This window comes from Tetrao urogallus, assembly GCF_951394365.1.
Source record: "Tetrao urogallus genome assembly, chromosome: 5".
Taxonomy (NCBI): Eukaryota; Metazoa; Chordata; class Aves; order Galliformes; family Phasianidae; genus Tetrao; species Tetrao urogallus.
Window position 1 is genome coordinate 57,363,507 of NC_136818.1, and position 26,588 is coordinate 57,390,094.

At 39.6% G+C, this 26,588-nt stretch overlaps 1 protein-coding gene across 7 annotated transcripts in view; it reads right to left on the bottom strand.

Annotated features, from left to right (window-relative positions):
• The window catches only part of ABLIM1 (actin binding LIM protein 1), a gene marked incomplete at both ends in the record, with an annotated part of 110,389 nt that overhangs the window by 18,204 nt on the left and 65,597 nt on the right, over positions 1–26,588 (bottom strand). For 5 of the 7 annotated variants that reach the window (XM_079535548.1, XM_079535546.1, XM_079535545.1 and 2 more), the window contains 6 exons: positions 5,668–5,797; positions 7,119–7,154; positions 10,244–10,399; positions 13,142–13,219; positions 22,073–22,131; positions 25,882–25,969. In XM_079535548.1, coding sequence (XP_079391674.1) covers positions 5,668–5,797; positions 7,119–7,154; positions 10,244–10,399; positions 13,142–13,219; positions 22,073–22,131; positions 25,882–25,969 — 547 coding nt within the window. Of the gene's footprint in view, positions 1–5,667; positions 5,798–7,118; positions 7,155–10,243; positions 10,400–13,141; positions 13,220–16,885; positions 16,934–19,427; positions 19,491–22,072; positions 22,132–25,881; positions 25,970–26,588 lie in introns of all 7 variants that reach the window. The other 2 variants (XM_079535542.1, XM_079535543.1) reach the window with 2 other exon arrangements.

The following is a 26,588-nucleotide window of genomic DNA, read 5'->3' on the forward strand; positions in this document are numbered from 1 at the left end:
AAACAGCCCTCCAACTCAGAGCTCCTTCTACACAGAAATCTTTGCAATATTCTCGAATGCCTCTGAAAAATTCTAAGCATGTAAGACGAAATCCTGGGTCTCAATGAGAGTTTTGTCTCTGATTTCAGTAGGGTCGGGGTTTCTTTCATTCATGGACTTGTTTTGTTTCTTTCATAGCAAAGACAGTACTTTATTGAGAGAAGTCCAAATTCAATGGAGAATCCAAATGAGTTTAAATGAAGTCTGGGCTGATAAATATTACACTCCCTTCCAGCCTGCTCAACATGTATGTTAAATCAACAAACTCTCGCTAAGACCTTCTTGGGCACTTTCAGCCCCTTCACTCCTCAAAGTTCTTCAAATATGGCATTGCCTGCAGGCAATGAGCATTACACTGCCTTAAATATTATGCTATGTGTAAATGTACAATCTGGTCTAAATGTCTACTAAATTTTCTGGCCTGTAGGTACAAAATAATATAGATGCAATGTGACAAATACAACTTTATGATCATCATGCTGTTTGAAATCATGCTGCTTTACTACAGCAGTTTTGGCATCATTCATAGCCCTCAAATCCTAAATAAACAAACAAACAAACAAACAAACAAACAAACAAATAATCCCACAAAGCAAACAACAAAAGAAAATTCCTAGAGCTTCATTAAATATTTCTTACAAACTTACACCAATTTTACTTTCTGCTCAAAGTACAAAGTGGCTTTGAGAAAGGCCGACTGTGTGCAGAGAAGATCGTATGACATTTCTTCATTAAATCATTGTAAACCTATCACATCTCATTAACTCTTGATAGGGCACCGGTTCTCATCTCAGATGCGTTCACGAGGATCTATTATTCTGTCTATTAGACAGAAATGCCACACTCAGTGGTAAAATGAGGCAGTTCTTTAAGCTTCAAAAATTGACATCTACAATATCCAAGGCAAACCCCTCTGAGTAAGAGGGCAGAGTTGCATCAGGTGCAGTCAGTACCAGACCAATCTTTATTTTCTGCTACACAGATGTAAAAAAGGGGTACTTGTACATGTGGTTTATAAGGGTTGCAAATAAAGAACCACGTGGGAAACCCAGATTAATCCCATCAGTGGATAGCCAAATAGCTGTTTGTGAACACAAAGCAGTGCATGTTCATGTGCAACTGGGCTCCCCTCAACACTAGATAAATTTAAAAAAAATAAAAAGATCTTCAACAAAATTTTCTAATCATGAGCACTTCATTGAACACTTAAGATGCTGGAAAAATTACAAAAGTCTTCAGGCCTTCTGACTTTTTATACCTTTTAGCATTTTTTAGCAACGGGAATACAAAGACCTTTCAAGAGTTACTTATCTTCACCTTATACAAGTGAGACAAATGGCAATTGTTATCTAACTTCAGTGGGCCTTATTGTATCTTTGATACATATGCGAACATCCTGTTACCACCAATCTCTACCCCACAAGTATGTAGATACTGAACAAATCACTACCAAATCTTCATCTGACAGTGCTAATAAATTAACAGCTGTAACTCTTTTACTATGAGATTGCAGTCATTTGATGGTCCTTCTCCAAAGCTTCTGCAGCACTCCTTATATCACCCATTCTGGAGGGAGCGTGTACCTACCAGTTCCCTTTAAATCCCATGCAAGTACCTAACATACACATTAACCTATGAACCAAACCAAAATGCCCCAGGTCACTTTCATAAAGTGCTTCTTTTTCTCAACCAACAATAAGAGATTACTCTCCCAATTGAGACATGTGAATTACAAGACGTGACTACCTGCTGCTTGCCCCACAGGCAACACAACATCCTCATCTGTTGTGCACCGTCATAGTGATGTGAACCTCAGCTTTTGGGAGTTCTGCTCAGTTATCACACACGAACCCTGTACAGGTCTAAGACCTGAATGTAAAACTTTGAAACACAAAGAATTCTTACAGTGTTTGTGACCATGGCATCACTCACCACGTCTATCTCCTAAGAGCCATACCCACTCCTTTGTCCACAGCACTTGTAATTCCAATTGGCCTTTTAAACCAACCAGCAAGAGATACAAGCCTAATCTCCATGTATTTGAAATATGAAAATAATAGGCATGGATTTTCAATATGAATTTTCAATGATTTATCTGTTCAAGAATAGATCTTTTTCAGTTCTCAACAGAACAAGAATGAAAATGCCATCTGAAAGAATGCGGACATTAATTTGGATTGTCAGCAAAGAAATGTTGAAATTGCAAGGGTTATGGATTAACTGCATGCTGAAATGAGCTGTGTATCTATTTTTAAGGGTCCCAATTTTTGAAGTTCAAAGCGAGGTTTATTTTTCTGCAGTGAAATAAAAGGGAAGTTGAAAGTGTATATTAATGAAAATCATCTAAGAAAACGCAAACCTAAAATTAGTAATGGTGATCTGATTGTTTGAAGAGGGACAACATTGAGATCTATTAGCATTTCCTGAAGTGCATGGAATAACCTCCTTGCAACTATCTTTGATTAACTTCAATTTCTGATTATCTGCATTAATCAAAGGTGCCAGAATAGAATCCATGCTCAACATACTCAATTGCCTCTTTTTGAGCTTTTCCAAGTGATATAAGCTATGACTGTCTTCCCCAACAGGAGGAACAGCACAGCCAGAGCACTCCAATAGATGTAAAACCATATTCACAGAAAGCAAGAAGTAAAACTAAAAACTTATTGAGCTGGATGAGCTTTTTGAAGGGACAAAAAGAAACATCAACTCCCATCCTGCAAGTCAAATATTGTAAAAGAACAGATTAAAAAGCAAGAAGCGACCAGATCCTCAGATAGTGTAAATCCCTGCAAATCTACTGCCTTCAGCAGAGTTTGCTGATTCTCACTAGTTGAGGAGAGGCCTGAAGATTTTATTTGTTGGGCACTTGTTACTGCCAACAAAACTGAGAATGATTAATTTCCTCATTGCTACTGATCTTTATGTAACACGATTTTTCTTCATATTTATCACCTTGATTTCATATAGGTAGTATCTGTAGTGCATTTTTAAACGCACATTTTAAGAGTGTGGAAATAATAGTTAATTTGATATGCTTTCTGCTTTAGACATCGCATATACCAATTAAAAAGAGGCTAAATTAGGATCTAAACTGACGGTGATAATGCTTCCCTCTGCATTTCTAATCGGGAATTTGCTTGAAGTCTCTTCAGCTAGGGCCCTTAGAAATGACATACATCCTTCATGAAAGGACATTATGTCTATTCTAACAATTCTAAGTGTAACGGCACATTTCGAGGCATGCTCAGCTCTACAGCCAATGATAACCTTACGGAGATGCACCTTACTAGCTCTGACAGAATGCTAATAAATCTCCAGCCTGGAGGGTACTCCCTGGAGAGGCCTGGCTCCTTACCTTTGACATGGGGGATGAAGTGGTGTCGGAAGGGGGAGTTGGGGCGGGAGTCATGGTGAGCGGAGCTGAGACTGCTAGTGCGCAGGTATGACAACCGCTGCACACCAGTAGAGAGCAGCTCTGCAGCAGCAGGGAATCGGGGGGCAGAACAAAATGAAAACAAAGAAAAACAATAAGAGAAAGGCAGGGAAGGAGGCTTCAAAGGAAGAAAAAAAAACAGCATTACACAATTAGGGTTCTGAAAAGGAGGAAGGAGGAAAAAAAAAAAGGTTAAAAGACATACCGAAGGGTTCATAAATCTTAGACAAAATTACAGCAAGTGGTTGAAAAGATGCTCAGATTTGAACTGCACTGCTGATTCAGCATACTATTTACTAGCTTAATGAGCTTATGATATATGCCTTGTTACCAGAAAGTAGCCTGCTACCATCATGCAAACATCACAAACATTGATGCTCAGTTAGCTAAGAAAGCAGCTGTCTTGCAAAGTGCCTAACCAAAAAAACCATCAGTCAAGAGGCTGCCTTCTATTGTTCTAAAACATTCCAAACATGCTGCCAACGTCAGATATGACATCAGGGTACGAAAAGGCTGCAAACTTTTTCAAAACGTGAAGCATTCCAATTTTGAAGAACGCGATGCTGACAACGTCAACACAGTGCTTCACTTCTCTCTCAAGAGCAGCTGGAAGCCAGGAGTTCTCTGAGGCCACTGAGCTTATTCCGAGAGAAATTACTCTTGCAAATAACCAAAGGTACCATTAGGAGAAACATATACACACGTTATTATTCAACACGAATGACACTGTAGGAAAACTATAAATAAATATTAATAATTACCCCAAAGCGGGGTTGCAAAGACCAAAACAACCAATTCTACAGATGTTGTCTGTATCATAGGAGAAACAGAAGCAGGTGACCCACAGATGAGATCACTGAGCAGAGATCAGCTTGAACAAAAATATTCTCACAACATCCCCCAGACTGAAATTTTGAAGATTTTACATTTGGACCCTTCTGATTGAACAGACAGTGAAATTCAATCACAGTAAAGTCTGGAATGAGGCCTGGATTCTTAACTGTCTCTGATACAATAGAGATGGAAAAATCCCCGTGGAAGTGCCAGAATCAAGAGACAGAAGTTTGCAGCTTTTTCACGCTTTATAAACGTCTTTCAGTTTTAGCTGTAATGTCATTTTAAAACACAATCATCTTGTCAGCACATAGTATCAGACACAATTTGCTTCTGTCCCACCTCCCTTGAGTGCTTTAAATAAGGCATTCACTGACAGACACAATTAGCTGCTTTCAGCCCACCCCCACTAGGAAATGGCTGCTGCTCTCATGTTCCACAGTGGTGGCTCTATAATAAATCTTTAATTTTAAAAATGCAGCTCCTATTATGTATGGGCTTTTGGCAGGCCAAGTGTTCATCTACAATCATCAAGGAAGATGGAATTGCATGACTGCATCACTTAACTTAAAAACAGGTCACAAAGATTTAATTTGTTAGCATTAAAAGTAAATTAGTCTTGAAAAGTACTCAGTTAATTGCATTTAGAGATACACTTTTATGCAGTTTGGGTGTGGATGAACACTTCAGTTTCATGTATTGCTTTCACATCCACAATCAGAAATCTGAATGCACTTGGAAACTGACCTGAATGTTTATTATATTATACACAGAACTTGCACATCACTGCTAAATCACTAAAAATGGTAGCATTTTCAAATGTGCTTTGCTATTGTCTATGATTTTAAATAAGAAATCTGTCATGCACACTACGAGTCAATGTTTAGGAAAATGATGTTATTTGGAATATCTGGGTTATTTGCTGTTCCATCTGACATTTCATGGGTGCACCAAGCTTCAACTGAATGATTTTTTTTCAAAGGAAGAATTCTACACGAGAGGCTGCTGTCCAGTCAAGTCGTAACTTTTGTTTCCAAAATAGGGTTGCTCTTCCCAAATTCCAGAATGAAGTTTGTGATTTGTTGCTGTAAATAGTTGCTCGCTTTCACAAACTTACAAACATTTGAAAAATAATCAGAAACAAAAGCAGAAGATCAGTACTTATGACGTAAGGCACTCATCAACCTAGGGCGGAACACACTGCACCAATCAAGAACAAAAAAACAGGTAGAAAAGGAGATACTAAAATATGCAACAACTTTTCAATCAGCTGCTAAGAGAAACAAGTGCTTCTCTGTGCCACTAAGCGACACAATAAACACTGCTTTTACAAAAACTTCTAATGCAGTTGCCCTTACCGGGTCTGTGGAAATGCTGAGGGGAGCGTGACATGGTGGGTGTGTAGCTATGGCGACTGTACACTGGAGAATTAATAGAGCCCTGACTAGTAGACCTGTGAATCATGCGATCCCGAACATCTTGATAACCCTGCAGAACAGAAGCAATTAAAACGGAATTCATTACAGAATATAAATGCACATTATACGTTTTTCTAAGCAGTGCTCAACTTTCATGGATCCGAAAACATCTACAGAAGATACTGAAAAAATATGTTCCTTAAACTTTCAACCCATTTCATTATTACTGTTATCTAACTATCTGCTCCAAAGACTCTGATCCATTTTTACAGCCAGTGTCTATGATCAGTCTTGAAAGGTTCCAACTGTACGTGTCACTCAGGGTAATTTCTATCACACTTTCTGTGATCCCAGGTTCCCCATGTTCCTATGGCTCCATAAAGGAAGTTGCATTCAGAGCATCCTTGTCCTGCAGCACATGGCACAAGGTACATGAGCTAGTCATCAACTAGATCAGCTGGAAACCAGCAAGAAATTGAACACAGCTATCCATGGCTTCACTTACCATTTGTCTCAACTAGCTACAACAAGGGGCTGAAGTATTCAAATTAGATCTGCCCCATGCCCTGCCCTCTGAAAACAAGACCCCTTCTTGTACAGTGAAGCCTAACTTTCTCAGTTTCCTGGAAGACAAACCCAAGCCAAACAAAATGAGAAAGCACACACAAAGCAAACCAAAGCAGGACAAAAGAGATGGGAGCAATTTGAATGCATGAAGAATTACAACAGATTTTAAAGCCTTTTTTTTTTTTTTTTTTTTTTTTTTTTTTTAACATGTAGCAATCACTCTGACTTTTATATTGCAAACAAGCAATACTTCCCTATCCCAAAATGATAACACTTTTGCAGTGGTATCATCTACATCTACAGTATTTTGACACATGACTATCCTGATATATAATATTCCTGTAATGCTTAAAATAGTTTCAAGGTCAAAACAAAACAAAACCAAAGCAAACCAAACCATAGCTGTGTTTTCTTCAAGGTAAAACTACAACTGTCTTAGCAGCAAACGTAGTTTGCAAAAATTATTTAAATTCTTAGAGCAGTGTTTTAGGTAATGCAAGTCATCCATCTGAGACCCTGTGGGTGTCACCAGAAGGATGTGTGTTTAAGAAGTGACCTCTGCTGGACAAATGGCCCTGTGTTACAGACAACAATTGGGGAGGGGCACCAGATTCATTTTTGTATAATCTGTCAGTGAGGACTTAATGTTCTCCTTTTAAGTGATCAAAAACCATTTCTATGTGCCCCCTCCCCCCCAACCCCCCCCCCCCCAAAAAAAAAAAAAAAAAAGACAGATCAGATCAGGCCAGGAGCAAAATCAGTCAAAAGCAATCACTGAAGTGAGTAATCCTAGTCATGGTAAGATGAGGTTTCACCACACTTACTTCTGCTGAAGGGGTAGGTGATAATGTCCGTGGAGACTGCAAAGACATAAGAAAGTAAGGTTACAGAATCATCACTGCGTGTCTTGGGCTAGAAAATGGCAACCCAAACACTGCTGCAGGTAGAAGGATATTATACAGCAGTACAAAACGGCACTGTAGGCATTACTGAGGCCACCATAATGCTGCAACTTGCTTTTTCCACATTGCTCAGGAACTGGTCCATAAATCACTGAAGCGCTTAAAGTTGCTGGGAGAATCTATAAGCGTGATTAATTCAGTCAGCTATCATGCCATGACATCTCTCAGCCATCTAATGATTGCGGTAATTAAAACATAGCTGTAGAGATCAAAATCAGAAAGGGTTGTTAATTTAATAATCATGCCTGTTACGAAGAACTCTTTAAAGTGGAAATCAAAAGTAAATAATTTTAACTCAAAGCTTTGCATGGCATCAGAAATACAAAACAACTTCCAAGATGAAGCACATTTTTCCTTCAGTACACACAGTCTGGCAAAAATCTGCTTTTTCCTCAAGGCTTTATTTTTCATCCCCAGTGCAAAGCAATACAAAGACGCCATCATTTCTTTGATATGATCTCTCTCTAAATCAGCTTTGTGCTCACCCATATTTACGCACAGAGAACCAGCAGGAATTACAAGCATGTATACTGAAGGAATTATGCAAAAGCCAGAGGTCATAAACATGCACAATACTTACTAACAGCTTCTATTACAGATAGGGAAACCAAGGCAAGACATATCTTTAGAAACCAACTTAACCATGCATTGCTTGGTGGTACAAACAACTACAAAGGCTATGTGCAGTTACCAGCTATGTGTCATTTATCATAAAACAATTAGAAGCTGGAAGATCAGGATTGAAAATATTTATTTTTATGCATTACATTTCAATATTATTTAATTGCCATAATAAGCCTGGCAAGAGATTATGCTCTCAGATAAGACCACAACTATTACAGAACAAGATTTTTAGCTAAAATATCCAGCTCCCACTAGATGGTGCTATGTGAAAACGTTTCTCATCACGGGCTTCCAGAAAAACAAGACTGGTAGTTAATTGAACATGAGAGACCATTGGTGAGAAACTTTCCAATGCATTTCCCTTTCATTGCAATGAAGAAGAAAATGTTTTGTCACTTTCTGTATCTGAAGTACAGAGTTTTCTTGTAGCATTTAAGGTTTGTCTGCACCACTGAGTTAGTCTTTCTTACCTGGCTTTGGTGGTGTTGTTTTTTTTTTTTGTTTTTTTTTTTTCAATCGTGGTGAAAGGCATTTCTAGGGCATGATTTTAAGCTCAGGCTCACAGTTTCTTTAACCCCATCACATATACACACTTTCCAAACAGACTGCAGGCTAACTCACTCAAAGTCTGTAAACGCTAGCCATGTCTAACCACGTCACCTCTTTTGCTTTTTAAAGATGATGGTGACTGATGTATGACATACCAAGATTAAAGCATCACTCATTTATGACAACACAGACATAGGGATCACTCCACCCTGATGGACTTCTGCTTTCATTAAGGAAAGGAAAGGGAGGACAAAGAGGTACAAAGAGGCGAGGTGAATTGCCCAAGGTCACAGCAGTCACTGGTAGCATGAGGCAGAGAGCCCAGCTCTCCTGAAAGGAAGATGAGAACCCTTTCGTTTCTGGAAATTTCTGTAGTCACCAGAAATTAATAAGATTTAATGCTGGTGATAACACAGTGTAAGAAAACACCAAAGGCTTTTGCTCTTCCCCAGAATAAGCATAATGGCAATTTCCAATATATGGCTTTATCAGCGAGCAGCATCCCCTCAAGGATTAACAAATAGTTCCTCTGGGTGAGATCAGTTCCTCCTCCATGAGTAACAAGAGACTGGTTTGTAGCTGGTTCTGTGGAATGGCTGAGACCTGTTGGAACCAGGCAGAGATCACCAGTGCATCTCAGTGGATGTGAATCAGACGTCAGCTGGACCTATTGCCAATCTGAACTGGAGGGAGAAATTCTGTAATTTGATCTCTTAATCTCTTATTTCGCTCGTGAGCTGAACTCTCTCTGAAATTTCCTCATATTTATTTATAACTCCAAGTTAAAATATTAGCCCTATGAAGTATTAAAGAACAAAGTACAAAACCTGCTGTAAATCTGACCTGCTGGCGGGTAGTATATGTTGCTGAGAGAATATTGTCAGTCACTTCAGACCACTGTCTGAATGATCTATTGTCTATCTACTTCCTTTTTCCTCAGCTTATCTTCATGCTCAATTCACCAAGACTGTAAAATGAATCCACTTTTATGCCCACTTAGATTTGCATTCTGGAAGTCAGATTTACAGCTACCTGGTACCACTTGATAAAACCTACTTCATGACCTGCACTGGAACCACCTAAACAGTAACTGCAGCTACGGAAGTTCACCTGAGAAATAGGGAACCCTACAGCCTGAAAGCTGCCTTTAAATACAGGTTTAAGTAAATAAATTAGATGGCTGCTTCTCTTGTTGAATTCTTTACTAAATGTCAGCAGTTTAAAAAGTGAGGCACCTATTTCCACACTGCAACTCACCTGCTGTTTCCAGTTGGAAGAGCACTTAATCTCAACTTACTTCAGATTCTATCTTGTATGTATAGCAGTGTGCTCCAGAAATATATTTCCATTCAATCTAAGAGAAAGTGTCTTGCTGTTTTGAACCCTTTTACTGCCACAGAACATCATGGTAATTCCTCATATTCTGTTGTGAGCACTTGTGCTCTACAGCAATGTGCCTGCTACATGGCACAGTGCTAGGCTGGCATTTGCCTCGTGTTCTGGACCCAAAGTCCAGAACACTCTTTCAAATTATGAAGACGCACAGCCTGCAACCTGTTCCCCATTCCTCTGCCAGCAGCTGGTGTTAATGCAGACAAAAAGCAGACCTGTGTGTTTAACTATGCAGTTTCCCCACATAAGGCTTCATCATGACTGTTCCCATTTAATCCACATCAAACAGACAAAAAGCACTTTGAACAGCAGCAGCAACAATACTAAAGAGTGTTAATTAGGAATTATTTCAGAAGAGGATAGAAGCGTAGCAGGCTTTGAGTAAAGCTTATAGCAGAATGGGTTGCTTGTCAGTTCATTACCTCTCCAAGACTCTGTCTCTCCTGTCTGTCCTCGTAGGCGGAAGTGTAGAATGGCTCATAAGTAATTAGGTCTGGACGTTCAATGTCATAAATGGCCTTGACTTTGGGAATGGCTGCTAAATCCTTGTAATCAAGGATCTCATTGTCTACTTTTGCCTGAAGGTCAAAGACAGAACATAAATTAACTTACACAAATGCACTGGCAATTTCTATTTTACACAATTTATGATTCTGTGTATTTGTTATCACACTGTTGCTATGGAAAACCCTTTTTGGCACTCCAAACATAAAATGACTGCTTCTTGTTCTTCTCCAAGTGGGCCTCCTCTCCAAGAGCACACAGTGTTTTCTGAGTTTAGGAAAGAAAGAACACTGCATATACAGATGCAACACAAAAGTTCCCTATCAACTGCACTGAGCTGGAAACTTCAGCTCTATAAATGACTCATTTTGTGTCCTAAGGCAAGTCATTTCACCTCTGTTCTTATTTTTCCATCTGTAATATGTGTGATATTATCAACTAAGTCTGCTGATTACAGAGATTATGACAGGATTCCATGCAGGAGATACAGACAGAATGTCAACCTCTAACTTTGCACACAAGAGGAAATACAACTTGTTACAAGGAAATAACAAGGCAAGCAGGACTGGTCAGGGCTATGCATCAAACTCCCTCCCAACTGAAATTAGTATATTGCATTCATCACTCAATCTGTATGCAAGATTCTAACTAAAGTGTATGTTAATTAATACTAGGATAATATATAATACTAACATAGACTCTTCTTTCATTAGAGCTGCAAAGAACTCTCAATTAGTTTAGAACTGAAAGTAGGAAATCAGTTCCAAAAAGACAGCTGCACCCTTCAGAAGAAGCAGGAAAGAGGTCTTACCTACCGTTTATGTAGCTAATATCTTTCCTTACTTAAAAAAAGACTTGCTGAAAAAAATCATCGTAAATCTTTACCTACACTATAGAAATTCATTTTATTTTTAAAGCCAAAAGGAGATATTCAAACTGCTTTTCACCTTCACTCTTCTACTAGCTACTTTAGTTACACATAGCAAGCTGTACAAGGCAATAAGGCTGATCTGTTTCTCCTCACCTTCCACTCTGTTCTGAGTACCAGCACCTAGTATCTTTAAGTGCATTTACCTTCCCAAGCTCTCCTAACAACCACTCATGGTGATTCTTATGTGATGCCATAAATCAGACAAGCAAGGACTGAGATTGTTAGCAAATCCACTTTCTAAAAATAGCACAAAATCTGTTTAGTTTTGACTCACCAGATATAACAGAGTATCTTTAGCCAATTTAACCCTTAATATAGGCAGCTTTATGAATTTATAATTTTTTTAATGACAATCCGTTAATGAGCTGTTAATGTATGAATATTTTATTCCAGTGTAAATTACCACACATTTTTACAGATCTGAATGTAGGCCAACATGCTGGTTGCCACACAGACTCCACTGTTCAGCATCAGGTGAGGTTTCCTAAGCTAAAGTTTATGCAGGTGATATTACCAGCACGGCATGCTCTGTGGTTTGACATCTGTAAGTGTGAACATTTTTATCACAGCAGCTGTTTTTTGGCTGTTGTTCAATGTACTGATGAACTAACATTCAACCCAAGCTCAGAACTTGAGATTTATAATATTTGGTATAGTTGGTATTTTTTCTGCATTATTATATGTGTACCTGGTAAATCTGTATGCCTTATGTTTTCACCTGTACAATCTTAATATTATCTACAAATTCAGCAATTCAATGTGAAATACAAGTAACACAGAAGAACATTTGCCCTGTAGTCTTCCTTTTCCAAACAAATCTTTGTCTTTGATCCCCCGAGAATGGACTCTAACTTGCTTTCTTGACATTTTCTTCCTTAGCTTCTACTTCTCCCTTGGATCTTGTGCAGGTTGTCTGGAGCATGTTTTACATGCTGAGACAGATTACACAGACTTTCAAGAAACAGGGCTTTTGAATGGATGTGAGTTCTTAGAAGTGTAGGTTATACGTGTGCAAATATAGCAAAATTGGCAAGGCTGAGCTGTAGTTATTCACTCAATTACACTTGATTTCATACTCTTTAGAACAGAATTAATAGATGACTTTTTTTTTTTTTTACCCTACAGAATTCTCTACCAAGAAAAATGGGCACTGACAACACTGAAATGCTTGAAAAAGTAGTGTGAGCAGAAAATAATTATTGCTTCAGAATTTTGAAGCAAACATTCTGCTGATGCATTTCTAACTGTCATCTCTTAAATTACATAGGTTCAAAAGGTAGCAAGAAAAGAAAAAGATCTTTTCCAAACTTAATAATTCTAAGATTCTATGAAAGAGGTAATTTGATTACTGAAGGAACCTATATCTCAATTAACTACACATAAAACAGTTTATCAATAGCTTTGTACTTTCAGCACTGTTAGTCTAATAACAGTAGGATGCTTAGTATCCTTTTTTGTTTTAAACCCTTCCCTTCCCCCCTTCTTTTCCTTTCATAGCCAAATCTAACTTCTAAAAATGTGGGATCAGCCAGGCTTCCTTCAGTGTGCCTGACCCTTCACCCATGTTCTACAGCTGCTGATAGCAGACCTCTCAAGAACTGCGTACTGAAGTGCAAAGATAACACGTCTAACAAAGTCAACTGATCTGTCTGTCTTCTGTCCCTCTTCACATCATCCAGTGATTTCAGAAGATCTGCTAAATGTTTGCTTGGCCTGAAGAAGCTCTGCCCTGCTCTTGAAATTCTGTAGTAATAAGAATTACTTGGCAATGAGAATTTTAACAATTTAACCACTAGGATGAAGGCAATAGCATCAGCATAAAATGATTTATTTCAGCATGGAGTATTTCATGTCCAAGCAAGGGCTCATCAGAAGGAATACTTACATAGATAGTGTGGCCCGGTGAGCCAGGTATACTGGAACCTGGCCTGGAATAAATGCTTTCTGATGATGTTCTGGTAGGCTGAAAAACAAACAGCAACTTTTCAGAGCCATCTAAAGCAATTAATGTTTGGTAACTCTGGATACAAGTGGAGAAATCCACACATTGAAATTGACTGTATTTAGAAAAATAACATCAACACAAGATCAAGCATTCTGGCAAATTCCACAGTCTCACAAGGCAAGTGGACTCTCTTTTTCTGCAGGAGGAGGAGTGCTGTGAGAGGTGAAGGAGGTTTTCTAAATCATAGTGTGAAAGACTGACAGCAATAATGAACAAGACTAAATGACACCTGCCAAACTCACTGCAAGGAGCCATACACCATACAGTTCAGGACGGTCATTTTATCAAAATGTTAATTCACAAACAGCAAGAGAGATCAGCAGCCAGTGGTTCAGCAGCCAAAATTACTGAGAAGAGCACAGCACACACGTTACTGCATTCCAGATGTTCAGTCACTGGATTTCCATCATGAATACAGAATTGAAATCAGCCTTTTTCAATAGAAGGACCTGAAATCCTTGGAGCAGTTCCCTTACATCTGCAGTATGACTTAGATGCAACCTAAGAGCTAAAATGTTGCTTGAAATGTCTTGACTCCTTGCATTGTAAACTCCTGATGTTTAACGACAATATCCTGGAAACTGAAATTCAGAACAGTCACACCCCTACAGAGTGAGAGTTGTTGTATATTTAGTGGATTTTTCAGCATTTCTTCAGTATTAAATAGACACTGACTCCCTTGGGGAAATTTCACAAGAGCATCTTAGCACCGAGATATGGGAATCCTGAAAAATTTATGAATTTGTAAACCATTTAATTAAAATGGGGCAAGAACTCACACGTTCAGCATGCAGCAGGCATACAAAGTTAACCAAACACGTCCCACTTCCACTTGTGGAGCAATAAACAATTCTTGCAAAGAATCAACTCCTTTCATAAAGCAATGCATCAGTAGATGATTCTGATGACGCTACTGCAGTGGGATACGATGAAGATACTGAAAATTAAATCTTGCCAACTGTGACACTGAACTAAGGGACCTTTTGGTCACTGATTGAAGAGAAGGAAGGCTTAGCAGCTTGGCTTAGTGATTTTTCTTAGTAAATGTTGGGACTGAACACAATGAGGCTACTGGAGCTTTCTCATCCCTCAGCATGCACTTCCTGATCAAATTCTCCAGTGCTGAGTCTTTCTACTTTTAATTACATCCCCAGGAAAACCACTGGACTCATCCTTATAAAAATGCTGAAGACTACATAAAAGTGGATTTCTCTGACTCCATTTGTGGAAATGAAATCATCATAAGCAGGGATAGTCAAAGGAATTAAAGGGCTTTGAACACGTTCCATCAAAAAACGTGAAGATCCAGATCAAACAGACAACAGATGTGGCCATGGAATGACATAGCCACCAATCCCCTCCGGAGCATGTCTGAGAACGCCTTCTCAGCTGGACCTCTGTATGTTTCTTTCCTTTTTCCTCTGTAGTTGCAAATTCCTAAATCCCAAAAGGGAGCGCAGAAATTTCTCAGCTGCCCTTCGGCTCCTCCCATGATGCAATCAAAGAAAACCCAAACCAACAACAAACAATCCACTTGTTTTATGGAAATGTTACAAGACTGAAGCTGGCTGCTGTTGAGAAACACTTCATTCCCTTTTGCTCTGCCATCTCACACTGCTGAGCAGAGACACATGTAACATGTTGCTGCAGTTGCTATGGAAAGCAATTGTTTTCATTGCAACACAAGGAACACAGCTACAGACAAGAGGTTCTGTGAGGGGCGTCTGTCACCTTTCACTTTTGGCAGACGTTCTTCAGGAGTTTTGTCTGATTAATTTTCCCTCTTGCAGGAAAACAAACACAGGAGCCAGCTCCAGCTTCTCAACTGGCAAACCCTCTGGGATGTACTTCTATCCGGCTCTTTGTAATCACTTCAAAAAATAAGAATTTTTCAGTCCTTGCTCCAGCCTTGAGCCTCACTTCTTAATGCAACTGCTGAAAGCTTCTTCAGCAAAGGAAAATTCCCCTGTGCTTGTCACATCAATGACTGCACTGAACAGAGTCAGACACGGTATGAAGCCACACCTTGCTACTGTATTTCTTAGATGTTCTTTCCCAAAATAAGAGAGTGGTTGTCAGGTGGACTGGCAAGTCATAGCATCTGCCCTTCAGCTCCTCTCCACCACGCCATCATCATGGCCATGAGCCAGACATGACACTCCTCAAAACCAGTTTTCCCTAACTTCCTGTGTACATTAATTTAACCTCCCATCTACTTATTGCAGGGCAGGATCCCACCCTCCCAGACACCACCTGACCACATGAATCCAAGCAGGGTTTGCTCCCTCTATTGCCTCCTAGAACAAAATCTTGCTTGATTTTACAATATAATCCCAAAAGCAGCACATGAAAGAGGACTTCTACACCTGCCTCACTTGTTTATTTGAATAAGGCAGTCTGTTTCTGCTGCAGATAGCTATTTCCTACTCTGCTGCTTCCCACATGGTCTGGGAGCCTTCACAGATCCGCACCTTCCCCTAAAGAAAATTGAGGAGGAGAGCTGATCAGAGCACATGTTAAAACTGGAACTGTGGCAAACCTTGATTCAACCTTTAGCCTCATTGGAGATACCACACGAGCATCTCACGCACGTGTTACTGGAAGATAACAGGTAAGGAAATGAGAGGAAACCTCCTTTAATAGGAATGCATTCCTTCAGATGTTTCAGTCCCACCCAACAGGCCTGGGATACCAGGTCTGCACATCCTACAACTTAAGTCATCTTATTTCTGCAAGCACACCTGGTGCCTTCTTTACATGACTGCTTTTTTTGCTAGGGATTCAGATACAGCTTTGTGTAATGACACCTTTGATCACAGGAATTTGAAGAAAACTTTTATTAAGTGCTATAACTATTTTTTTTCTTGTACTTTGTAGCCTTTCTTCACATTTTTTGACCGTGTAAGTCATTTATTTTTAATTTCCTCCTCAACCCAAAAGCACATAACACCAGTGTGTATAAGTTAACACGGGATGTCTGTAGCACATATAGGAAGTATATGAATGTACATGAAAAAAAGCAATAGAAATTCAATCAATTGAAATTCAAATGTATCAACCAAGACCCCACTGCAGAAAGGATCTAAAACATCTGTAAGACTTCTCCGTATTCTTTGTTTTATCACAGACCTCTTATTTCAGTGGTTTTGTTCTTCATTTCATGCATTTGTCTTCGATGCAAAAGTTCTTTACCAACTTCATGTCCAGACAACCCCAACTCTCATGCTCCCAATGCTCATCCTATTAGGCTCACTGTGAATTTCAGCGCTCAGTTACAGTATCACCCATGCACACGCTCCAAATCGATTAACTCATTACTTCAACATTAGATTGCAAAGCTTGACATGTTCATCTGCGTTTATCTCAGTCTGTCATGTTATCATGCATGGCGCATCATCTAAACAAGTGAGTTTCTAAAATAAAAGCATCTACGCTGGAGCCATTCACATCATCCAGTTACACTGCAATGTGGTGGCTGTGGCTTTTGAAAGTACAGATGTTCAGAATCATGCACTATTAAAACTTCCAAGTGCAGGCAAACAGATCAAATCTGATCCCGAGAACATCTGGCCAAACAGATGCACTGTTGTTTAACAAAGGCATCGTCAGCGTTGTCTACAGTACCTGCCTTAGTTTTTTGATAGAGTTCATTATGCAAGGCGGTGATAATAGCTGCAGAAGAACGAATACGATTTCACTTAACAACATTGAACATTACAGTTTAAACAAATTCTCTAAATCCCAGAAGTTACTGAAAGGTATATCTGTAAACAAAAGAAGTTCAACGTGTAGCTTACTCTACTCGGCAGGCACAACTTTGCAACAGCAAGGAATCTGACAGTCCCAGTACAACACTAATGTGAGTATCTGCTTCATCAACTACACGGTCTTACAGGAGCAATTCAGCTTGTGGAACCAGAGCTCATTATAGGCTGGTTTCCCATGGATTTCAGTAATGTTCAGTGGCAGTGTACAAGACCAAGAGAATACTTCAGTGCTACAGCATTCATTGTGCCTGTCTGCCAGTGTAACCCCTGACAAGTGTGTTACCTTCAAATGCACGGAGCCTGTCATTATTTCCCTCCCTTAAAAATTTATGTGTGCGCATAAAGACAAAAGTAAGGAACAGGTTTAGTTCAAACTCACACAGATGCATTTTAATCAATTACAAAAAACTTTTTCTTTCCTTTCTAGACAAAAAAGCTGAAAAGGAAAAGTTATTTTCAGCACAGTCACTGAAGTCACACTGCTACCAAATACAGTCTTTCATAGAAAGTAAATTAAGTGAAAGGCAGAAAAAATGAAGTGAGAAATACATAACAGTGAATTCAGGGCCAAACTCCTCACAGAATTCACAAGATTTCACTCATTCTTGGTTTTCTTCCTCAAAAAATCTTAAATAATAAGATACTTTGATATCAAATAGTAAGATTTTTTGAGATAGGTAGCAAGTATGACTTTAAAAACACTGAAGTCATTTTTCATCTTAAGACATTTTTGCCCATAGTTAAGTTATTGAAATTTCCTGTGTTTCTGCTTACATTCAGCAAACAATTAACACCTGTAAATATGGGCCTCAGTCCATAAATAGCTGTTCATGGCAAAAAGCAGCAATTATTGCACATGAAGTGTGTATTTCATTTATATTCCACAAGGCTCTTTTGTTTTCTTTCTGGCATTGCCTTTGGCATCAAACTCCTAGTTAAATGCCTGCCTTCCCCTCATTTCAGCAGCACCTCCAGTACTCAAGTTTGGCAGCTCAGAACTTTTCTTGGGCTGGCAGTCCTAAGTGCATCAAATTGACACTAAAAGTGCGTAAAGTTCCATTTGAATAAGACACTGAGGATTGTCTTCTCCAGGTTACACACACCATCCAAAGAGCTATCAGCAAGGTTATCATATGATGAAGATCTGCAGTAGACAGACACCTCTCCTGTCTTGCCAGAAGAGTAACGTGCCACCATAAGCACGTTAGCAATAAGACACAGTACCAAATGGAACTCACTAGGCAGCCGGCTCACCTGAGGCTCAACATTTCTTCCTGTCTTCAGTGTTAAAGGTGGTAATAGATCTAAGAGATTATCATGTATTCTTGCTTCTGGATAAGGTTTTGTAATTTATTTCCCACTAACTGTTTGGTACCTACAGAATTCCTGAAGCATGCACCTTCCTAATGATCCAGCTATCTCAGACAAGCTCTCCCTTGCTGCATGCAAAAGGGTTTTGCATCAAGCAAAACAGGTAAAATTAAAATCTGAAGTTTTCATGTCGATTAATGTCCTTGGCCCATCTTAACAGCAACAGCAATGATAGCATCTTTACCCTGCAGAAGATCACATGAAGTCAAAACCTGCTTTGAATTACACTTCATATAATCAGCATGTACATCTAAACAGAATTAAATATTGAGTACATTTACACAAGAAGATATAATCTGACCCTAAGCTGCTTCAATGCTACAGTCTACAGCACGAGAAAGTCTACCTTAATTAGAAATTAATACATAAGCACTGCTGCAAAGGAGAAGAAATAGAATTAGGTGGTGTTCTCAAGTGCAGAGACCCTCGTGGAAGTTTGAAAGTGGAAAGGTGGTTCAGAATCAAGAGGACAGGGAGGACCTCTTAACATCAAATTGGATGTTCTGCTGCTTACGGACAGGCAGATGCTATTGAGCAGTGTACACGACATGTTCAAATCCTGCATCTTGCAAATATTTTCTCAACTGAAGTTTTCATCTGTAGATGGTCAGCGAGTATAAAAACAAAATTGATGCAACTGATAGCAATTCTTTTTCCTAAAAAGCACAAGCTATTGTTCATGTAGTAACAATGGTAACTGTTGTTACAACAATAACTATTGTTACTACACTTAACCATCCCTTCAAATTCAGATGCTTTTTATCATGTTTCACATTTGCACTCTTATTTTTTGTTTCAGAAGAAAAACGTCCGATAGCACAAATGAAGCACTTCATTAAACAAAATTTAAAACATGAGAATTAACAAACACTGCACTACATGATGCAAAATACAGTCAGTGCCCAGGGTGGCAAGTGATAGTAGGAAAGCTGTGTGGCAGAAATAGTGGCAAGCACAGCAAGTGACAATGATAAAGAATCTTCTCAGTAAAGAAGACCATTATCAACACTGAAAACACAACAGCAAACCTCTGCAGAGCGTGGTCTGCGCAGAACCAGACTCTTTGGATAAAAGAACTCAGATGAGGAATGCTGCCATGAAACAGAAAAAAGGAAAAAGAAGAGTGAAAAGGAAAGCAGTTCCCCAGCCCATTGGTTAAGCTCTTTTTCAGTCAAGTGACAACTTACAAATAACTACTTGCTAGATAACAATCTGTGTGCTATAGTATCCGTTACTTGCTGATCCCTGTAGAATCACAAACAAGCAGATAGCTGAACCTAAGCAATGCATTCTAGTTACGTACAAACAGCTTTACCCTCTACTTGTTTTTACTTAAAAAACCTCTACAGAAAATCCAGTGGGAGGAAAACCTTAATCAACCATCATTTTTCTGAACTCAGTCTGACCAGCTAAAATGCTGATTAGTTTATATCGCAATTCAGTTACTGAGAGAAAACAGAACTGGCTGAAAGCTTATAAAATGACTTCCACAATAAAAGGGCATTTTGTTCTGCTTTGCTCCACAGGGAAAAGGAAATCCAGCAGAGCAAGGATGCCTTGTCAATGGCAGAACCACCCGAAAATAAAGGCCTGCCCCTGAAAGATGTAGTATCTTGTATTTGAGAATTGAGAAATCTCATTCTGATACTCACATCAGGCCTAAAAATTATGCAGTCAAGAAACTCAAGGTGAATCAAGCCACAGGTCATAAACTGAAAAGTGACGTGCTTAAATAGCACAGTTTCCCAGTTTCATTTGTTTTCGTACCTACCTGTTTGCTATTGACCTTGTCTAAGTAAGCAGAAATACTTGGCAAAGTCATCTAAATGAACTCAAGTGGTCAAGGGAAAACGCAAATTGATTTTAAATCAATTAGCACCAAAATAGGTACAGACTCTGCAATGTAGAGTTGAAACTAAAAATTCTCAGTCTCTCCAGCTGGCTTCAGCACTGTGAATTTCCAACTTTAAAGGCATGTTAAACATCTGCATGGAAGATCTCCAGGAATAAGGTGACCTCGGATAGCTGCGCAGTGACATCTCTTGTGTTCCCCCTTGAATGTTTTTTCACTTCATTTGTCTTAAATTTTGTAGAAAAACTCTCTTAGGGAAAAATCTTGCAGGTGGATGAATTCAATTAAAATTACCTGAGAGAGAGGAAGACTCACATGCTTGAATGTCTGATGGGAAAAAGGAGAAAATATTTGAAGCCTTTGCACGTTTTGATGGGAAATGGAAATAAGCCAACTGAATTATAAGGTCAGCTCAGAGAAGGTTAATAAGGGCAGCACTATAGTCAGGAGCTTTGACAAGGCTCTCGGGTCCATGCAAAAGAGAGTGCTGTTCCCCAACCACTCACTGCTAAGGCCAAGTATTCTGACACTTCTGCTGGGCAAAAGCACTGTCTTACATTCTACGTGTTAAATGGAGAAGGAAATTCAAACTAGCATAAAAAGTACTATGGCAATTACTTAACATTAATAAGGAAACAATCCCATTTTTTTGGAGCTCTCTATATGGCTTCTAATTAGTAAGTATTGGCATAAACTATCTGTCTGCTCCTTGGGAAGTGCAATAACTGTACATCTATTCTGAAAGTAATTCTGTTCTTAAATGATAAAGCTAAAGCTGATTTACACTGTGATAACATGGTCACTGAGAAAAGCAGCTGTCAACCATTACACTGGAAGTCAGAACAGGATAACGTGCAAATAGTGGATTGCAATAGTGATGTTTGGTCCTGCTAGATCACATGGTCGCCCACAGCCAGTTCTGCTCCTGTATTATGAGTGCAGTCCATGCTAACATGAACTCTGCTCAAGAGAAATATATTAGTACATTACCTGCATTCATAGTGAACTCACAGAAAAAGACCTGAATCAATTTTAAAGGACTAGGCTTCCTGTGAATGACCCATAGATAGAGCACAATTCAGGATAATTTGTCTATCTCCATGCCAGTACCTCTCATTTTCCTTGGCTGATAGACCGTCTAGCCATTTTCCTTCTATGAAGTCTCTAATATTCTAGTCTCTAACATTCAGAAAAATTAACAGTTCAAAGGCACAACTGAGATATCAAAGTGAGTAAACTGTCCAGAAGGCACGTTAGTGAATATGGGCTTAAAATTGCCTGATGCATGACAAAAGTGCATGAGTGCAGTATTACTCCAATCAAGAATTTGGTCCAGAAAATTCTTGGTATGCTGATGTGATCCCAAGGATGCCAGCCCTTCCTGGCATTCCAATTAGGATCTCTTTAGTTTGTGGTTTATTTGAATAGCAAAGGAGCTAACTGCTGTAAATAACTGCCAAGAACAAGGGATAACTAATGAGAAGTTATACAGATGTGCAAAAGCACTAAGATGCATCATAGCTCTTGCCCTGTTCACATTTTACTCCACTGCACGATAACTCACATATGATGATCTGTCTTAGAGGCAATGTCATATCTGTGTATCAGTTAATTATATCGTCTTTAGGGTAACACACTGAGACTGAAGACGATGAGTTTAAAAACCACACCATTATCTTTGAAGTGCTGCCAAAGTTATTTTGCCAGTGTGGTGACAGCTATGCTATAAAAACCATGAAAATAAAATCACACTTTGTATACAATGTTCAGTTGCTGGGTGTGTAAAATATGCAGTGTGTCATTGCCACAAATTCAGCTTACCCGTAGCTTATCTTCAGTCTTAGTGGATTGCTTACAGTCGGGATGCCAGACAGTGGAACCTGGGGGACACAAAAAATGAAAAAAAAAATAAAATCCTTATTTAGAGGAAAGCAGATGATTTCTGGTCACGAGAACTTAGTCTGAAACTTAGAACTTAGTCATGAAAAGAGAATCCCTTCACTGAATCAGACTGTGCATCTGTGTGAGCCTTTCAGATTCAGTCCTAGCTCATGAGAAATACAAGTGACAAAAAAAAAATCCAAATCCTTGGTCCACCCACAGCAGTCTCTTGCTGGAACTGACAAAGCACTTAGTACAGCTTCTTAATTAAAACTCAAACAGCTGTAAACAGCAAGAAAGCCAGGCAGCACCACCTGGAGGGACTGGAAGATGGAGGGTCCTTCTGGGAAGGATGGAGGCCAAGGGCTATGACAACCTGACCTGGATTCCCCTTATGAACTGCACCATGTGTAAAAATTACAAGTCCACTACTGCTGTTTAAGCCCTGTGATTTCCTTGAGCAGTAGTTGTGCTCAGTTACTGTAAAACATTACTCATATCACTTCTTTCCTGCAACTACACAGAATGCAATGGGAAATGTTTATTAGGAGCAAAATAGAAAACTCACAGCACAGCAGTCAGGGCAGTATCTCACCTGCTGCATCAAGCTAATGAAGCCGGAACGACACATGACACAAACTATGTGAAGGTATCTCTCCCAAAATCAGTGTACTGCATGCAGCACTGGCATACATACTGCTTCTGCGCCCTGCTCTGTAAGGTCGGTGGCATGTGCTGCACTGGCATTTCCACATGGCATGTTCCAGTTTCACATCCTCCCAAAGAGGCAATGTTTCTACTGTCTGTGTTCTAAAACATGGGATTTTTCCTCACATAATAAAAATGTAAATATCTGGCTGTGCCCATGGGCTAGGAAGGGGCACTGCCAACTCTCCTCAAGCTCTTTGGAACAGAGAGTAAATTATGGTTACTGCTGGCAAGCTGCTGGCAGAATTTTAGCCAATCTGAAACAGAGCAAAAGCTAGTGCTGATTTTTAACACTTTAACTACTGCAGCTGTAGCCAAATTCAGCTTCAATCCAGCAGCCACAAAGCCTTGTGTGACCCTTGTCTGCCTGCAGGAGGGAACTTCACCTTTTCACTCAGTCCACAAAGAAACCAAACAAAGGGCAGCCCAGGTCTCCTGCTGGTGAATATTATCTCAAGTACAGCCAGAGGACACCCCACCCTTGGAGTCAGTGGGAGGGATGGATCAGGGGTGCTGGACACTTCACTCTAATAAGCCTTACATGACCCAGTGTAGAAGCGAAGAGCAGCAGGAATGTTCATTTCCCAGAAGCACACAAGAACATCATCATCAGAAGGCTGGAGAGAACGCTGTGATTCTGGATCAGAGTCTGAGAAGTCTGGCTTCAAGTTTGAGCAGAGGAAGAAGAAACTGTGCATTTGGCAGCAGGGAATGATTGGACAACAGGGGGAAGCATACCGAGAGCTCCTCTGTCAACAAACAGCAGCTTCCGAGCCAGGACCCCACAGTGCCAGCAAGATCAGGAGAGAAGCATGGGCTGTGCATTTGCAAGGGGGTTAAGCACATCCAAGCACTCAGGAGGAAGCCAGTTCTATTATAAGGCTGATGAAGTGACAGCCAGGTTTAGGTGCAATTCTTAAAATCAGTTGTGTGACCCTGAGAAAAATGTTCCCTGTTCTTCTGTACCTCAGTTTCTTTTCTAAGAAACCATTCCTATTGTCAAAACAAAAAACAAAACAAAACAAAAAAAACCACCAACAATCTGCCAGTGTATTTTCAGGCAGCATTCAGTACAAATTAGCTCAATTTTAGGGACACCTGTGGACAAAGGGAACAAGAAATGCAAGAGAGATCTCATGCCATATTCACAGTGGAACTTAGCCATTGTGAAATTTCTTTCACAAAAAATTTTTGAAATGTGAAATTCTAAAAGCCCAATCAGATAGAGTGGGCTTAAGAAGATAAACGTAACTAATTTTTTTTTTTTACAGTGCTGAACTTTGAGCCAACCACAGCTTGTGGATCTTAACCATCCAAAAGGTCAGTGCATTTAAAAAGGTTTGGAACTGCGCAGATTCCCAAGCTGTACAGCTCCTCTTCTTCCTACTGGAAACAATTCAGCAAATTGTAGCTAATCTCATTCTTAACATATGTTTGTTTGCTCACTTGGCAAACATCAACCAACATGTTCATTTATTCAATTTACCTTGCACATACCACTGATTGAACATACAGTTCTCTAAAAAGCAGTAACTCGATTACACATTGACTAACGTTGCTTTCCTCTTGCAGGTTTGGCTTTGCACATTTCTGTTACAAGCAGTTACCACACTCCTCTATTACACAAAGTAATACCAATATTGCATTTTCATGATCAGCAGAGAATGCAATTAGAAATGAGAAGGAAGCTTCATATTTACATATATTTAATCAATTGTGCACTTTTGTTCTAGCTTCAGTGTTGTGGGGCTGTATTTTTATTACAGAGAAATGCTTGGAAGGCTGTTATTCAGCACCCTAGGGAAAACAATTTGGACAGTCAGCATATCCATTTCAGCTGAGAGCTTTGCTTAGGAAAGACTTTTAGGTCACCTACACTTAAAAGTATGCTGAACCCAGCAAGGAAAGGTTTGGAAGGGCAGTCCCAGCAATAACACTTGGTCAGAAAACAGCTTTATACAATAAAGCAATGCAACTTGTACTGCTCCTCCTGATGCAGAGTGAGCATGAAGAACATGAGCTCACAGCCACAGGAGAGGATGCAGCCAAGCAGAGAAGGATGGCAGGTCAAGGAACCAGGAATCTCTCCTCACATAACACCTAAGTAATGCTGGAACACAATCTAGCCTGGTTTAATTAGGAGCAACACCTTCTGTCTTACTGCAATCTGCAGAAATTTACACCACAGCACGACCAGTCATTGTGAATAGTTCACACCAGTTATGCCTTGCTCTTACTAATGTAATTTCTGGATTAATCTGCTCACCATGTCCTCTGTCTGTACTTTAGCATTCTGTGATGTGAGGAAACTCAGATTAAAACTTGTCAGGTGTTGCAGTTGCTGTTTTCAAATTAATCTTTCAAATTTGCCATCAGAAAGCAGTACTTCCTACCCAACCCTCTTTCAGCTTCTCCTTGCTTTTGCAAGCAAGCACTGCCATACAACCATATATCTAATTCTGCGCATAGCTGGAGTCAGATGACTCTTTACAAGGTCAGTGAGAGATGAGAAAGATGGACTGCAAGGGAGGACAAGCTATAAAATAACACAAGTCAGCTTCAAAGGAATTTCTTAACAATGTTATCTTATTTTGGAATGCCTCCAGAAGGAATCTCTCCAGTTTTTCAAGAGACACTTTCATCATTTCTTTCCTACTTTTTTACAGTTCTTTCAGGTATATCAAGCAAGTTTTCTAATGCAAACACAATATACAAATTCCTGATATGTAGTTGTCCTTTCGCTTTGATTTCTGGCCTGCATAGATTTACTTCTGCCAACATTTCTTAATATTACAGCAAGTCAGAAAAAATAATTGTAGCTTAATTGTGTATGTGCTACCTTCTGGGAGAGTAGGTAGGCAGCAAGGCCACCATCATGGACACTACAGTGAAAGAGTCTCAAGTGAAAAAGTATGAGAGCACTGCAGTGAAGAAAAGGCCACTGTCCTCCATGCACACATTATACAGGATAGCTATAAACCAGTGAGGACAGAGAAATTACAAAGTCTGATTTTATGGTTTTGTTGTAGAGACATCCTTACCTTGCAGATACATTTCTTCTCCTTCTGTGAACATTTGGTTGCACCTGCTGCATCGTGCACAGCTGGGATGATAATGCTTGTCACCTGCCTAAACAAAAGGGGAATGAGGGATCAATACTTTGCACTGCTTTGTAAGCACTCAACCTGTTGGTGGACCACTGTCATTTTCCCTCTACTTCACTCATTACAATATAATATTGTCTTGATGACTTGATGCCATGAGTAGCTAAGGGAAACTAACATCTTCCTTGCTGCTTCAATCCAGGGGTCTATTTGGAACAGTATCCTATCCTCAGCAGAAGGCAGCAGTGTCTGTGTGAGATAAAAGGACACAAGACTAGAACAGCCCTTTCTCTGCACACCTTCCCATTCAGGTATTTGCACTTTAAAGACATCCAGATGAAAGGCTATGTCCCAGTCTATCTATTCTCCCTGATTTTGCTCAACACGTTCTTGAATCACCACTTAAAGGTCCAAAGCAATGAACAATACACCACAGTCAGACATTTGTGCAAACCCTCTGCCTCCCCATTCTGCAGACATCATGTATTTTCTCAATCACTCCATTGTTATGGATGAATTTAAGCCACAAATGACAGTTTCCAACCTGCCACTGCATTCCTTGGCTGCTTTCCCAACGCTGCTGATACGAGCATTAATGGGGCGAGAGCTTTCCAGAGCAACTTCTGGGACCATTAACTTAATTC